At 40.1% G+C, this 15,548-nt stretch overlaps 1 protein-coding gene across 2 annotated transcripts in view; it reads right to left on the minus strand.

The window, feature by feature from the left end:
* Positions 1–15,548, minus strand: part of Prkaa2 (protein kinase AMP-activated catalytic subunit alpha 2) — a 72,447-nt gene that overhangs the window by 15,371 nt on the left and 41,528 nt on the right. For both annotated transcript variants that reach the window (XM_021160008.2, XM_029475872.1), the window contains 4 exons: positions 10,035–10,128; positions 9,321–9,465; positions 7,275–7,362; positions 4,889–5,113 (listed from right to left, as the gene is read on the minus strand). In XM_021160008.2, the coding sequence (XP_021015667.1) occupies positions 4,889–5,113; positions 7,275–7,362; positions 9,321–9,465; positions 10,035–10,128 (552 nt within the window). The remainder of the gene's footprint in view (positions 1–4,888; positions 5,114–7,274; positions 7,363–9,320; positions 9,466–10,034; positions 10,129–15,548) is intronic.

The following is a 15,548-nucleotide window of genomic DNA, read 5'->3' on the forward strand; positions in this document are numbered from 1 at the left end:
GCCCTGGCTGTCCTGGAACTCACTTTGTAGACCAGGCTGTCCTGGAACTCAGAAATCCGCCTGCCTCTGCCTCCTGAGTGCTGGGATTAAAGGCGTGCACCACCACGCCCGGCCCAAATTAACCTTTTATAAGTATAAAAATTTCCCAATGGATTGTAATGATCTGGGAGTTTCACTCAAAAGCTGGCTTTATAACTTCAGTAAGAAAGTGAGATGTGGGTTCTTACACTGTCTCTCCTAAACATCCATTCTTTTCACCTCCACAGAAGCCTTAAGATCCAACAGTCTTACACTCAACATGGCTGAGGGAAATCAGTGGAATAACAAGGATGGAGTAGTGGAATATCAGAGTTCTCTACAATTCCCATTTCATTAAGAACCACCACTTTTTCATACCTAGTTTGCTGGTTGTTCTTTGTCAAGCTGTCACAAATCTAGACATATCTAAGGAATGTTGACTGGAAAAATGGCTGGATAAGATTGGTCCATAGGCAAGTCTGTTGGGCATTTTCTTGATTAACAATTGATGGGAGAGGGCCCAGCCCATTGTAGGTGATACCACCTCTGGGTAAGTGGTCCTAACTTGTAAAAGAAAGCAGGCTGAGTAAGTCATTAGAAGCAAGCCAATAACCAGCTCTACTCCATGGCCTCTAACTTCAGTTCCTGCCTCCAGGTTGCTGCCCTGACTTGCCTTAGTGAGGTAAGTCACCTGGAAGTATAGGATGAAATGAACCCTTTCCTCCCCAAGTTGCTTTTGGTCATGGTGTTTTATTACAGCAATAGAAAGCCTAAGATACCTAGCAATTCCTCAATGCTTTCATATATGCCTTTGTCTTTGGTGTAACTTAGAATTCTATTACTGAAAGCCACCAGGGTTTTTGTAAAAAAGAAATCAGTGCCTATTGTTTAATATTCCAGCTATCTGGAATGGCAACCACAGTTGGGTAACACACACACATGCAGGCACATGCTTAATAGAACCTTATCCCCTAGGTAAGGCAAGTTCAGGCCAGACAAGAGCCCAGCATGGAGAAGGGAAGTGGGTATGAATTCTCACCTCCAGCTAAGACGCTATTGCTAGCTTGCTTTATGGACTGTGAACCATGGTAGGTCTAAAAGGCTCCACTGGATGACCACACACCCAAGACTATATGGATAGCAGTAGCTGGAGGGGGAGCAGGGAGAGAGAGAGATTGGCTACCACCTGAGGAACAGCACGAAAGCATGGATGGTTGTCCTTTGGTTACCACACACATGGGCACCCATGTAAATGTATAACCTCACACCTAAAGACACACGCAAAAGTAAGGTAAATAGTTGAAGGTTCTGATATTCAATTAATTTTAGTTCTACAAAAGTAGCAAGCTCACATGGCTCAATCTGGGAATACCTTCTCAGTGATTTCACTATAAATGGGGAGTAATTAAAAAAACAAATATGTTAAGGAATAAGATCACTGTTAGTAACCAGGGAAAAAAACAATATCCACCATTAAGCTTCAGATCCACTGTTTTCAAGCACAGTAATTTTAATACTACTATTAATACTAGCTGAAGGAAACAAATCTCAAATTTCCAAGAGCACGCGTCTCTCCTGTTTATCCCTGTATTTCTGGCACTCAACTTAGGACCTCTCACAGAGCAGATGCTAAACATATATTGGAAGAGAAGCAAACAGGTAGAGAGGCTTTTCTAACACGTCTGCTGAAGAGAATATTGTGCAGACAAGTTGAGCGTCTCCAACCAGAAAATCCAAACTCTTGATGCTCCCAAATCTCCAATCTTTTAGGCTCTAAGACTTCTGAATTTAAAGCAGTTCTGGGTTTTGGATAAGGAGGGTTAACTGGGGAAAAAAAAATCTATGCAAATATTTCAAAACCTGAAAAACTCTGATATGTAAAACGCTCCTGCCTGAAGCATGTCAGATCATTATACCCAATTTCCACAATAACAGTAAGCCACTAAGTATCACAGAATAAAAGAAATACAAAGTATTATGAGGGAATTAAGGAGAAATAAATGCCGTATAACTCATGTAACAATCTAGGATAGTAAAAATAGCATCAGTTTTAATTAAAAAAGGCTTTGAATTCCAAATTTTTTCCTTTATAGGAAAGCCCAGGCTGGCTTCAAACTTGCTATGTAGTAAAGATGACCCTGAGTTTCTAACCCTTTGCCTCACCCTTCCCACCACACCCCGAGCTGGGATAACAAATGTGCACCACCATGCCTGGCTTGTGCAGTGCTAGGGGACAAACGCAGAGCTCTGTGCATGCTGTACCAGAAGCATGCCCACTGAGCCATGTTCACAGCTGGATACTCTAGAGCAGGATAATTCACATTATAAATATACGTCACACGTGCACGTGGTATATTTTAATACAAAAATGTGGTCCGTATTTTAAAGTAACTTATACTTAAAGACAAACAGATATATAACTAAGTCATGACACAACCTCAATTTCAGTTTATTGTTGTAAAATGAAAATAAGAACAGCTACCTCTGAGAAAGTCAATATAACAAAATAGGTTGAACGTATAGCAAAATGCTTGCTGTTTATCAACTTTCAAAACTTTTAACTTTTATTCCTTTTGAAGTAAACTTTACCAAATTAAAAATTCTCATATTGAAATATTGAACATTAACATAAAATAGTGGAAATTATAAATCTAAGTTATTACTTTAAGTATAGAAGTGTTATTACCTTGTCCTTCGGCTGCGAGCTTTATTGTGTAACGGTTAAACTATCCCTCTATAGCCTAAACTATCACTATTTTATAGCACTTCCTATGGGTCAATTAATTCACCCCAATAGATTTAGTTACATTTTTCTTCTAAAGTCTATAAATATATGAAGAGTTGTTTTTAAATAACTATTCTAAACTTACAAGTGTTTATATAAGCAAGTACAAATATATTAACATGTCTAATTTTTCTTCTGAGAAAAAAAAACAATTAGAAGAACTAATTGTGAACAGACAGTTCCCCCTTGTTGGCTCATTTCTATAACTAAATCTGGCAGCAGTTTTACAGCTGTCCATTCTTATGCACAAGGCCTGGAACTGGAACAGAACAGAGAAAGAAAACAATGTTGTGGTTTGAACTCGGAATGTCCACTTCCCTTACGGGACACCTGTGTTAGGACACATGGCTCCCCGCTGATGATGCCACTTATGTAGATTATAGAATCTATTAGGAGGCGGAGCTTCAGTTGACAAAGTAAGCCACTGGGGGTGGGCCTCTGAGCCTAGCGCCCTTTCTACCCACAGTGCTTCCTAAACACAAATGCAGTGTGACCAGCCCCTCAGGCTCCCGCCTTCCCCACCACAATGGACTTCTACATCTCTCAAGCATTGAACCACAATCAGTCCTTCCTCCCTTAAGTTGCCTCCTGCTGGTATTTAGCCACAGCAGTGAGGAATGTAAAAAGAATTCCACCTGCTTGCAAGAGAGCTGCAGCAGCCAGCAGGAACCACCACCTCAGCCAGCCTCTGAATGTTCCACAGGACACATGGGTCAAAACATTTCCTCTGGCTTTAGGGGAAAAGGCGGAAAGGTTTTGAAAGATGTCAGAAGAGTCTGCTTCTAAACAACACTTTGAAACCTTAGATAAGACAAAAGCCTTCTAAACACATAAAGACTGTGTAGAGGGCATTATATCATTCCTGCCATTACAATAGTTAACTCCTCAACAATCAAGTGAGTCTCCACAGCAAATCCAGTAGTAGTTACTGGATCAAAACTGTAACAGAAGTTATTTTCTTAAATATACTAAGTAATATAACCATAGTGGGGCTCAGGAAGACAAATATCCCGTGTCCTCTCCAACCAGGACTCCAGCTTCTAAAGGGTAGTATGGAGAGAAGGCCAGGAAACTAGAAAGGGGCCCATAAGATGGGAAATATGAGGATTTAACAGAGAAAGGTAGGGTTGGAAAGCAAACATAATGTGTAAGGGAAATACAGGAAGCAGAGGGTGGGGTGGGGGGAGGCAGGGGATGTGGAAAGGACAAGTGAGGACAATGCATGCATCTGAGTTGAACACAGACAGACATGTTTTGTGCTTATTCCCTCAGTACTAGGTTTACACTGCATTTTCACTGTGTTAGATACTATAAGTAAAGAAGATAAGCCAGTTATAACATGGTGGTAAGGCTTCAAGAAAAAGCAATGCAGTACATCACCAACCACACCCAAAACACAAAGTTCTACACTTTCCACATCTGAAATGTCTGCAGATCCCTTCTCAACGTCCACTTTCAGTATCAGTGTCCTAAGGAGCAGGGAAATAAACAGAAAGGTTCTTAAGACAGTTCGTTCCCTGAGAGTTACAATGCAGGAGAGAGGAGAGGCACTCTGAGAAAGAACAGACACTGAAAGCGAAACAACAAGGGACGTGCTGAAGGCTGCCTTGCACAACCAGAAGCTCCCACACAGCAAGAGGAGAGCAGGCATGATTCCACAGAGCTGGGACACGAGAGCAGAACATAAAATTACTTGAATGCTATCAGGTGAGAGGGTGCAGAAAATAATGAGAGCAGAATAATATAATCGAGGGCACAGAACCTAAAATTGAAGGTGAGGCATGTGGTCAGGAAGGCAAGATGAGACTCTAGGAGCCTGGCTCCTCCTCACACAGGCCTCAGATGCTGTGCTACTTATGCCAAAAGCATACAAGCAGTGTAAGACATTTGAAAGGTAAGGCACATCACCAAGTTTGCCTAAGTCCAAATTTTTAAAATTCCTTGTCATTGAGACAGTCATATTATAGCCCATGCTGGCCTTGAACTGGAGATCCTCTTGCCTCATCCTCCTGGGTGAGCGCAAATATTCTAGAATCACTATCACTACAATGAGAAAATGTGCAAAATGCCCAAAACTATAATCACCGTATGTCTTTGATAGTTGCTCGCTTCAGGGGGTCCACCTGGAGCATGTGCATCAGCAGAGTGGCGACAGAACGGTTGAGATAGTCTGGGATGTAAAACACGCCCCCTCGGATCTTCTTGAAGAGCGTAGGCACGTGCTCATCATCGAAAGGGAGGGTGCCACAGAGAAGGGCATACAGGATGACACCACAGCTCCAGATATCGACCTCGGGACCTGCATACAGCCTGAGGAGGGAAGGCACAAGCCTAAGTGCAGGTATCACATCCCCTTACTATCCTGCTTACATACATGATAAATGCAAAACCAACTTGGTTATCTTGCTATTTAAAGTCTTCACTGAAATACATAGCAATTTCCAAACCTCAATAATTACTCTTCAAAGAAAGTTATCAGCCCAACTAATTACACAAATTTGTCAAAAGACTTATTTTATTTGTTAAATATTAGTTATAAGTACTAATTAAAATTTATTATACTTTCTGGCCAGGCAGATGGTGCATGCATTTGGAACGCAGAAGCAGACAGATCTCTGAGTTTTAGGCAAGCCTGATCTAGACAGTGCCAAGCCACCAGGGTAACGTGCTAAGCCCCTGTCTCAGAAACAAACCAGCTAACAAACAATCACATTTACACTTTCTCTCTTATTTCTTTAAGGAAACATTAAAGTAGATAAGCACAAACTAAAAGAGAAAATAATATATAGTGCTTCACACTCCCAGAATGACTACAAGAAAGAAAATGATTGTGACAGAAATTTTGCACTTTAGCACACATTTTAAACAAAACTTGAAATACTAAAGTACTTTACTAGTACCATATAGACAATGTTTAATTTGTATTTCTAAAACATTACTTATTTATTTTTAAATTTTTATCTTAAAAGTATGAGTATTTTGACTGCATCTATGTCTTGTATGTCTGATTCCCAGAGAGGTAAGAAGACAGTGTCAGATTCCCTGGGAGTTGGGAGCCCTTGAGTAGGTACTGGGAATCGAGCCTGGGTTCTCTGAACAAGTGCTCTTAACCATGGAGCCATCTCTCCAGCCCTTGTATGACAGAATTCCTACTACTCTCTTTCCAAATCATTGGTTAATTCATTGGACAGCTCAGATCCAGACAACTTGGCTCTGTATCACATGCCTCACACTATTTTTGGCTTGCCCTTCTTCTATGTTAACATTCCCAACAGCACATTTCCAAAATCCAACTCTGGTTTGAGGTAAAAAAAAAAAAAAAAAAAAAAAAAAAAAAAAAGTCAACAGCTCCAATTTAAAGTTTTTAATCAATTTCACTAGAGTGCTGCCCCTAATTTACCTTATTTGCCGCATCACCCAAGCTCTTTACTAAATCAATGTGTTCCCTAAAACTGATCAGCTGAAATNAAAAAAAAAAAAAAAAAAAAATGTCTACAGCTCCAGTGGAAAGAACATAATCTGTTTCACTAGAGTGCTGCCCCTAATTTACCTTATTTGCCGCATCACCCAAGCTCTTTACTAAATCAATGTGTTCCCTAAAACTGATCAGCTGAAATCCTAACCTCAAACTGGTGGTATGACGAAGTGGTTATTTCGGGGAGGTCTGGCCCTGAGGTGGAACTCTCATAAAGAACATTAAAGTCCTATAAAAGACTATCCCAGAGAGATCCCATTACCCTTTGACTACATGCACTTACAGTAAGAGACAGTGGGCTGCAAGGAATAGGCCCTACACACACCAAATCCTTGTGGAGCTACAGAGCTAGGACAGGCAGACTGCGGTTGTTCTTTAGGATGGTGTACAGTGCTCTTCAGCAGCCCAGATGAACTAAGACTCACACAATCTCTATGTGTGCACCTACTCAGTACTTCTCTGAATGCAGTCTGTTAACTTATACAACCAGGCCCTAACTATTTCCTAATGCACCATTGAGCTAATTGCACGAGAGACTTCACTGTCTCCATTTGTGTCGTTTAATTGCTTGAAATCATATTGTCACCCAAATTTCACTCTTCCAAAGACAGAATATAAAACAACTGCCTGGAGACTGTGTGAAACACTATTATTAAATAACTATGTCTGATAAGTAAAGCCAATGGCTTAAATATTAGCAAATCTTTACAGCTACCTGACATTTTCTAGACTAGAAAATAGGCATTGCATAAGATCTGTCTTAGCCTTCACTAATTAAAAAAATGCATGAACATATGTATTATAATCAAAATGCATAAACGCATGCATTAGAATGCCTACATGGAGTTTAAAAAAATTATTCTGCCTATAATAAAAAAATACGTGAACAATTGTTTCTATTATGTTGAAAAATCTTTTCCCAAAGGAAATACAATTAAATATTACTAAAATGGATGCAAGGTCACAAAAAGCCCTACTTATCTCTAAAACTATTACCTTCCTGAGATGACCTCAGGTGCTGCATAATTTGGCGATCCACAGCTAGTTCGTAGAAATTCACCATCTGACATCATATTAGATAGTCCTGAAAATGAAAGCAATTTATCAGATCCTGGATATGGAAGATATAGGTAAAACTATAATAAAAATTCTCAATTATTGCATGCTTCAGAAATCATATTCATTATTTATGTTTAAATGTAATGGTGGGTGGAGAGATGGCTCAGTGAGCAAAGCTGACAGCCTGAATTCAATCCATGGATCATAAAGGGAGATAAGAGAAAACTGACTCTGGAGTCTTGTCCTCTGACCAATATGCACATCTGTACTCTTTTACATATATACCTACAGACATCACACACACACACACACACACAGGCACACACATAAATCTTTAAATTAGTGTGTTACTAATTAGAGAGTTGCTTTTAGACTAGAAAGAAATCATTTTAGAGAACACACATCATTCACACTGAACACTGAAGAGTACCACATGTGTGGATGGAATGAACTGCACCACATGAAAACTTTGACTCATTTCACACATACAATAAAAAAAAAAAGACTATTTGAAATTACATTACTGTTTTAAAAAACAGAAGCACCATATATTATCTACTTCTCTATATGAAGAAATAAAATATAGGCTGCTACTTAAAAAACAAACAAGTAAACAAAAACTGCTTTTAAAAGTCTTTCTTCAAAGGTTGTAGCTGGGTATTACATCTTTAATGCCAACACTCAGGAGATAGGAGGATCTCTGGGAGTTTGAGGACAGCATGGTCTACATAGCAAGTTGCAGACTAGCCAGGGCTACATAGTAAAAGTCGATTTTTTTTTTTATTATTGTAATTAGACAGCAGAGCAGCTCCAGCTGATAAGCAGGCTGGTTTCCTTGGAGATGGGGCCTCACTGCTATTCAGGTGGAGGAGCCTCCTGTTTCAACTTCCCGGGAAAGGTTTATAATTAGAGAGCTTTGATTCAACATAGTAAAAATAGTCTTCTGAACCAAAGCTCCAGCTGAACTACTTACTAGAAGAAATCGTAAAGCTAGTATAAAGACAGGTACAAGGGCTTAGTGGTTAAGAGCACTGACTGCTCTTTGGGAAATCATGAGTTCAAATCTCAGCAACCACATGGTGGCTCACAACCATCCATAATGAGAAACAAATAAAAAACCTATGGGCTGGAGCAAGAGAGAGACGAGAAGAGGGAAAAGGTGAAGAAAAAAATAAAAACAGGTAGGTACAAAACAGACAAAAACCTGCAGCTTGCAACCCTGAGCTGCACACCTCCCATGATGCTCTCATGATGGTCAAGTCCTGAACTGCACACCTCCCATGATGCTCTCACGATGGTCAAGTCCTGAGCTGCACACCTCCCATGATGCTCTCATGACGGTCAAGCCCTGAACTGCACACCTCCCATGATGCTCTCATGACGGTCAAGTCCTGAACTGCACACCTCCCATGATGCTCTCATGATGGTCACATCCTGTCTTATCCTCAAACATCCATTGGGGCAGCCTTTCCAGGTGTGTTTAGGCCAGAAAGTGTATGCTGATTAAAAATGTTCTTTTTACCCTGTCTCTTACCAAGGACTAACGTCCCATTTACTCATAATTTATTAGATACTTACTGCCCTAAGACTGACAGGCCTTTCTTTCCAAGCTCAGTTCAGAAGCAGCACAAAGCTTTCAAAGCTAAGAACAAAAGTTCACACACTTGTTTATGTCCATTTACCAGGAAAGCATCCACTGCATCAACACATTTGCCAAAGGCATTTGGGACTCCTTCTCTTCCCAGCACCCATCCCCCTCCCAAAATAAAATAAAATACGTACCATTTCCTTAGGAGGAAAGGCATGTTGAGTGGATCTGTTTTCTAGAAACGTCAGTACTATTTAAGTGGATTTAAATAAACAAAATAGGCCAGTGTGAACTGCAATCAATCCCTTTTTGTGGTGCAGGATTTGTGAGGATGAATGGATACTGGTCGGTTTTACAGGTTCTACACAGCCCTGGGTAACCCTGGAGTGGCGTACCAAAGTCAGCTATCTTAGCGTTCATCTGGGCATCCAGCAGCACATTCTCTGGCTTCAGGTCCCTATGGACAACCATATGCCTGTGACAGTAATCCACGGCAGACAGGATCTGCTGGAAGAGCCGGCGCGCTTCCACCTCTTCAACCTAGCAAGCAGGAAAAGACGCTGCATCAAGACTATCTGGGGCATCATTTATTATGCACTTCAGTTTTGTAACAAGTCTAAATATAACTGATCAGGCTAATTAAAATCAACTAAGTCCAACAAGTCAGACAAAGCAAACCAGCTAAAACCTTGCCAAAGCTCAAAATAGTATTCGATGGATTTTTTTTTTCTTTGCTTGGCTGCTTGGCAACGATGTTTAATTTTCAACCAATATTAAATATGCACAATGTTTTGGAGGAGTCAGCAAAAACAACTAAAACAGAACTTACATGAAAAGGCTATGAAAAGAAAATAATTGAAGCTTCAAGATGATTTTATACAGAATAGATTGTGAAAAGCACAAGAATCACTTGGTGATTAAGTGCAATACAGTTTCCAAATTAGTACACAAAAGGCATATTTCTCAAGAAAGAAAATATGTCCTGTATATGTAGTCCATGTTACAGAAACAATTAAAGCACTGGAAATATGTTTGTGGTTAGCTACTTCCAGTTCCTTCCACTCTCTTAGCTTGGGACTGAAAGATACCCTAGAAAATATGTCACTCACCCGCCCATGTTTGCAGATGTAGTCGAACAATTCACCTCCAGACACGTATTCCATTACCATAAAAAAGTCTGTCGGAGTGCTGATCACCTGGTAGCTTATCAGAAAAAAAAAAAGCAGGTTAGTAAAAAATGGTCTGCCTACAAATAACCAACCCCATGTGCTATTCTTGTTACAACTCATCTAATGTTTGTATAATATTCTAGGACAGCAACAGATTTTACAATGTTATCAAACTAATTCCAGTGCCATAAGCATGGAAGGAGGTTACAAAAGTCTCCCACTTTCTGAGGTTTATAGACTCCCCTTCAGATTTCTGCTTGACAGATTCTTGTTATCTTTCAAATCTTCACAAACTCACTTAAGCATTTTTCCATTTCAACAAAAATTTGTTTAGCCAATAAAGATAGGTATTATATGCTTAGAATATTCTTAGACATATAAAATATATCATAAAGATATAATACTTAGCAAAATTCAGTAGGTTGACAAATCCTTTCTTAAAAGTGGCTGGGGCGAGGAGGAGCTATATACTGAAGCAATCAGAGAGACAGGCAGATGGAAAACTACATGTCTCTGTCAGGGTTTCTATTCCTGCACAAACATCATGACCAAGAAGCAAGTTGGGGCACAAAGGGTTTATTCAGCTTACACTTCCACATTGCTGTTCATCACCAAAGGAAGTCAGGACTGGAACTCAAGCAGGTCAGAAAGCAGGAGCTGATGCAGAAGCCATGAAGGGATGTTGGTTACTGGCTTGCTACCCCTGGCTTAGCTCAGCCTGCTCTCTTATGATCCCAAGACTACCAGCCCAGGGATGACACCACCCACAAGAGACCTCCCCACTTGATCACTAATTGAGAAAATGCCCCACAGCTGGATCTCATGTAGGCACTTCCCCAACTGAAGCTCCTTTCTCTGTGATAACTCCAGCCTGTGTCAAGTTGACACAAAAAACCAATCAGTACAATTGACCCCTTGTCAACTTGACACACAAACACATCACTACTTAAGTCTCAACACTTACTTTCTTATTCATCCCCAAGATCTAAATAAGTTTAAAAGTCCCACAGTCTTTACATATTACAAGTTCAATCCCTTTAAAAATATCCAATATCTTTTAAAATTCAAAGTCTCTTAACCGTGGGCTCCACTAAAATACTTTCTTCCTTCAAGAGGGAAAAATATCAGGGCACAGTCACAATCAAAGCAAAATCAAACTCCAACTGTCCAATGTCTGGGATCCACTCACTATTTTTTGGATTTCTCCAAGGGCTTGGGTCACTTCTCCAGCTCTGCCCTTTGTAGCACACACCTTGTCTTCTAGGCTTCAGATGCCTGTACTGCATTGCTGCTGTTGTTCTTGGTGGTCATCTCATGGTACTGGCATCTCCAAAACACTGCTGTCTTCCACTGTAACTAGGCTTCACCAACAGCCTCTCAGCTCTCTTCATGGTGCCAAGACATCTCCTTTGCATGACCCCTTCAGTCCTGGGCCATCAATTGCAACTGAGGCTGCACCTTCACCAATGGCCTTCCATGGCCTCTCATAGTGCCAAGCCTCAGCTGCTCGTCATGATCCCTTCATGCCTTCAAAACCAGTACCACCTGGATGGCTCTTACACATTACCAAGTACAGCTGCAGCACGAGGCACAATCTTGGCTATGTCTGGTACATAGCCTCTTTGTGCTCTCAGGAAACACTTCCCAGAAGATGTCACCTCAATGATGCTGGTCTCTTCTTAATCACCACTAATTTCTTAGCTCCAGCTAACCAGCATCAATAGTCCCAGTAATGCAAAGGTTTTGCTTTAGTAGTTTTGGTATCTTGTTAATCCTTAGCTGACTCTTCAGCCCCAACTAACCAGAACCACAGAATCTTCACAATCAAAATAGCAATAAGATATCTGATAAGAGTCTTTAATCTTCCCTCTGAAATTTCACAAGCCAGGCCTCCATCTTCTGCACTGTTTGAAACATTATCTTCCAAGCTCCTACACAACATCCCACAGAGCTCTTAACACCAACTGGATCTTCTAGCCCAAAGTTCCAAAGTATTCCACAAAGTATTTCCCAAAACATGGTCAGGTTGTCACAGGAATACCCCACTATGCTGGTACCAATTTGCCTTAGGGTTTCTATTCCTGCACAAACATCATGACCAAGAAGCAAGTTGGGGAGGAAAGGGTTTATTCGGCTTACACCCCCACATTGCTGTTCATCACTGAAGTAAGTCAGGACTGGAACTCAAGCAGGTCAGGATACAGGAGCTGATGCAGAAGCCATTGAGGGATGTTTCTTACTGGCTTGCTTCCCCTGGCTTGCTCAGCCTGCTCTCTTATGAACCCAAGACTACCAGCCTAGAGATGGTCCCACCCACAAGGGGCCTCCCCACTTGATCACTAATTGAGAAAATGCCCCACAGCTGGATCTCATGGAGGCACTTCCCCAACTGAAGCTTCTTTCTCTATGATAACTCCAACTTGTGTCAAGTTGACACAAAAAAACAGCCAGTACACTACACTACATACACTTGCTTTGGCTCTGATTTAACCAACGGATCTGAGTGTGTGGCACAGCCCTGTATTCCTGTACTTAGAAGTCTGTGGTGGAAGAAAACAATGACTTAGAAGCTAGCCTGGGCTAACCAGTAAAGGCTGTCTCAAACATACACACAAGACATAACAACAGGAAGTTGTGAAGTACTACAGAAAATCTGAACTCTGACTGGATTACTAATAAGACTCATTATGCTTTTATTTTTAGATGTGATATTGAGTCTAGGCTTATCTCATTTAAAATGAAACTGGACAGCTTACACGTTAAAAATACTTTGAATCTGAGTGAGATGGTCTAGTAAGAAGACATGGTGGGGAGAAGATAAAGCAGCGCATGCTGACCCTGAAGCTGAATGCCAGATACACGGGCTCATCGCTTCCGTTCCTTACATATTTAATAGTCTTACAATAAAAGTGTGCATGTGCATGCACATATGTGTGTGCAGACACCTAAAGCTGGTCTTATTAAACAAATAGTACAAAATCAGCTTAATTTTACAAAATATTTTTTCTCTGAAAATTATTACTTCCACATACACAATTTTACAAAATCAGATTTTGAAAATGAGTTAAAAGTAATGCTAGTGTCTTAAATGAAGATTGCTTCCACGTTTATACAAATGGATACTGTTCTACTTTAAAAACCGTATCGTTTTCTTTATAAAGGATTCTCTATAGTTTCGTTGATTATGAGTACTGTTAGTTTCATAATGAGTTATTGTTTAAGGCTGATAAATACAGCAATAAGGACTTTGCTGGCTTCAAGTTACTCAGGAGGATGCACAGGAAGGAGCTGACGCCAGACTCCAGGCACTCCACCTCGAGAGAGAATTTGTTAGAGTAGGGAGCCCTTTGCTGTTTTGTCTACCAATGGGCCACATTTTATTAATGTGCAATAAAGCAAGTATGTTCGAGCTGATGGTGGGCTGGGTTCCTCACAGCCATCAAGTAGATGCGTTACACTCTATCTATACTAAGAGAAAAACATCATGTGTAAATTAAGCACACGAAAAGACCGTCTGTAGAAATATTTCTTTCTTAGTTTTTCTGTCCTTGAGATGGATGTTATAGAGTCCAGGCTTGCCTCAAACTCATAATCTTCCCTCCTTGGTTCCCACATTCTGAAATCACAAGTGAAATTACAGGGCTAGTCTGGAAAGATACTTCAAATGGTAATCTTTAGTCTTTGAAGGGCACAAAGGGCAAGGTATCCCATTTTATGTAAAAACAAATGGCTATAAGAGAAATAAGGCTGAAACTATTTCACGTAAACTGTGGAAAGGTAATTTTATTTAGAGCTCTTGACAGAAATGCTCTGATAAAGGCTATTTTGACAGGTACTGAGTGCTCAAACAAACTGAATACAGCAGGCAGAAGCATCTACTGCTACCAACTCCTTTTTCTGGTCTAGTTTATTATTTATTACCAGTCACATTTGTGCTCATCCACTTTGAATGAGGCATGAATAAAATGATGAAATTCAAACTTCACTGATGAGCCTTTGGACTATACCACAAGTCTGCACAGGATAGTGCTGGGTTGAACTGTCTCATAAAGCCTCTAACTCCACAGCACATGCGATCACACACCAAAGGCCACTTCATAGCAAAGAAAACTGAGGCTAGCATGAATGAGCCAGGCATAACTAATCAAATAAGGAGTCTTAATACTTATTGAATCCCTTCTTGTATTCTCTGAGTGTGAAACTAGAGGTTGGATCCTCTATGGGGGAACTTGCAATCTAGCTATAGTTAGGCTCTGAACAAGGATTCTCTTCAGACACATATCTGAGTTTCAGGCCCAGAGGTTTTTTATCAACCCTAAAGCTCCAAATTAATCAGGTCCTGTTATCTCTGTCGTTTCTCAAATATGAAACCCACAGTTACAGTCCCACTACTTATTAATCATGCTTTATTTTCCTCTGCTGCAGCTTCTTCCTGCAGGCTATTTCCACTGACCTGAGTACCTCTGACAGGGCTTAGCCTTCCCTTAGACTTTCCCTCCCAGGCAACCTCCCAAGTGTCAATGACGCAACTTGCATGCAGAGACACATTTACCTAGGCTGTACAACTCATATCTCTCAGCTTATAATTACAGGTTTTATAATGATAATTTGATTAATGAGTTTGCATCTGGAAAAGTACTTACAACAAATTATTTAAATTAATGTAGAAATTACTACTTTAAAATATGTAAATAGCTCGAATCAATACCAGAAAGAACTGAAAGTAAAAAGAAAAACATGGCAAAATTTCAACCAATAAAATTTCAGTTATTAAAGGGAACCAAGAAGAGTCCTAGGAAAACAGCTTCATATTAGAGACTTGGTGGGAAAGGCAAGTTCCTGGGTTACTAAAAGGTATCTTCTGGTAACTACATGGAAATATTATGAGAAATATAATAAAGAATGATCATCACACATAACAGCATTCTTTTAATGTGACAGAAGTGGAAAATAAGATGCATTAGGAAAATTTTCAGAAGCATTTTTAATTAAGAAAAAAAAAGCAATTAGCTAGACAATCCCTAAGCAATGTCTACCTGGTAAGGTTATAATCATTTTTATGCAAGAAACACACAAAGTAATATATACAACTCAAGGAAAAAAGAAATATTTCTGAAGTGAGCCAAAAATCAACATTTATGCACATCCCTGTTCAGGGGTAATGTCTATAAAGATTGTAAAATGTTATTTACATTGCCAAGTATATATAGAGTAAGATTTTCTTTAATTATAACTCAGCGGTATAAACATGCAGTGATTATTATCCTGGTCTTTTCTTTAGTTGATTACTGTTTTTAACAATATCCTAATAGGTAAATACAAAGCCTCACCAGCAGTAAGGCAGGGCCTTCCCCATCCCTCCCATGTAGCCAGCCACACAGAACTGCACTCCACTGCCACCCTGTACCCTCACCCAAGAAAGCACTGTCCTGAGGCCCTTCAGCCCTCTCTTGC

Source organism: Mus caroli, chromosome 4 (assembly GCF_900094665.2).
Source record: "Mus caroli chromosome 4, CAROLI_EIJ_v1.1, whole genome shotgun sequence".
In the NCBI taxonomy this organism is placed as follows: domain Eukaryota; kingdom Metazoa; phylum Chordata; class Mammalia; order Rodentia; family Muridae; genus Mus; species Mus caroli.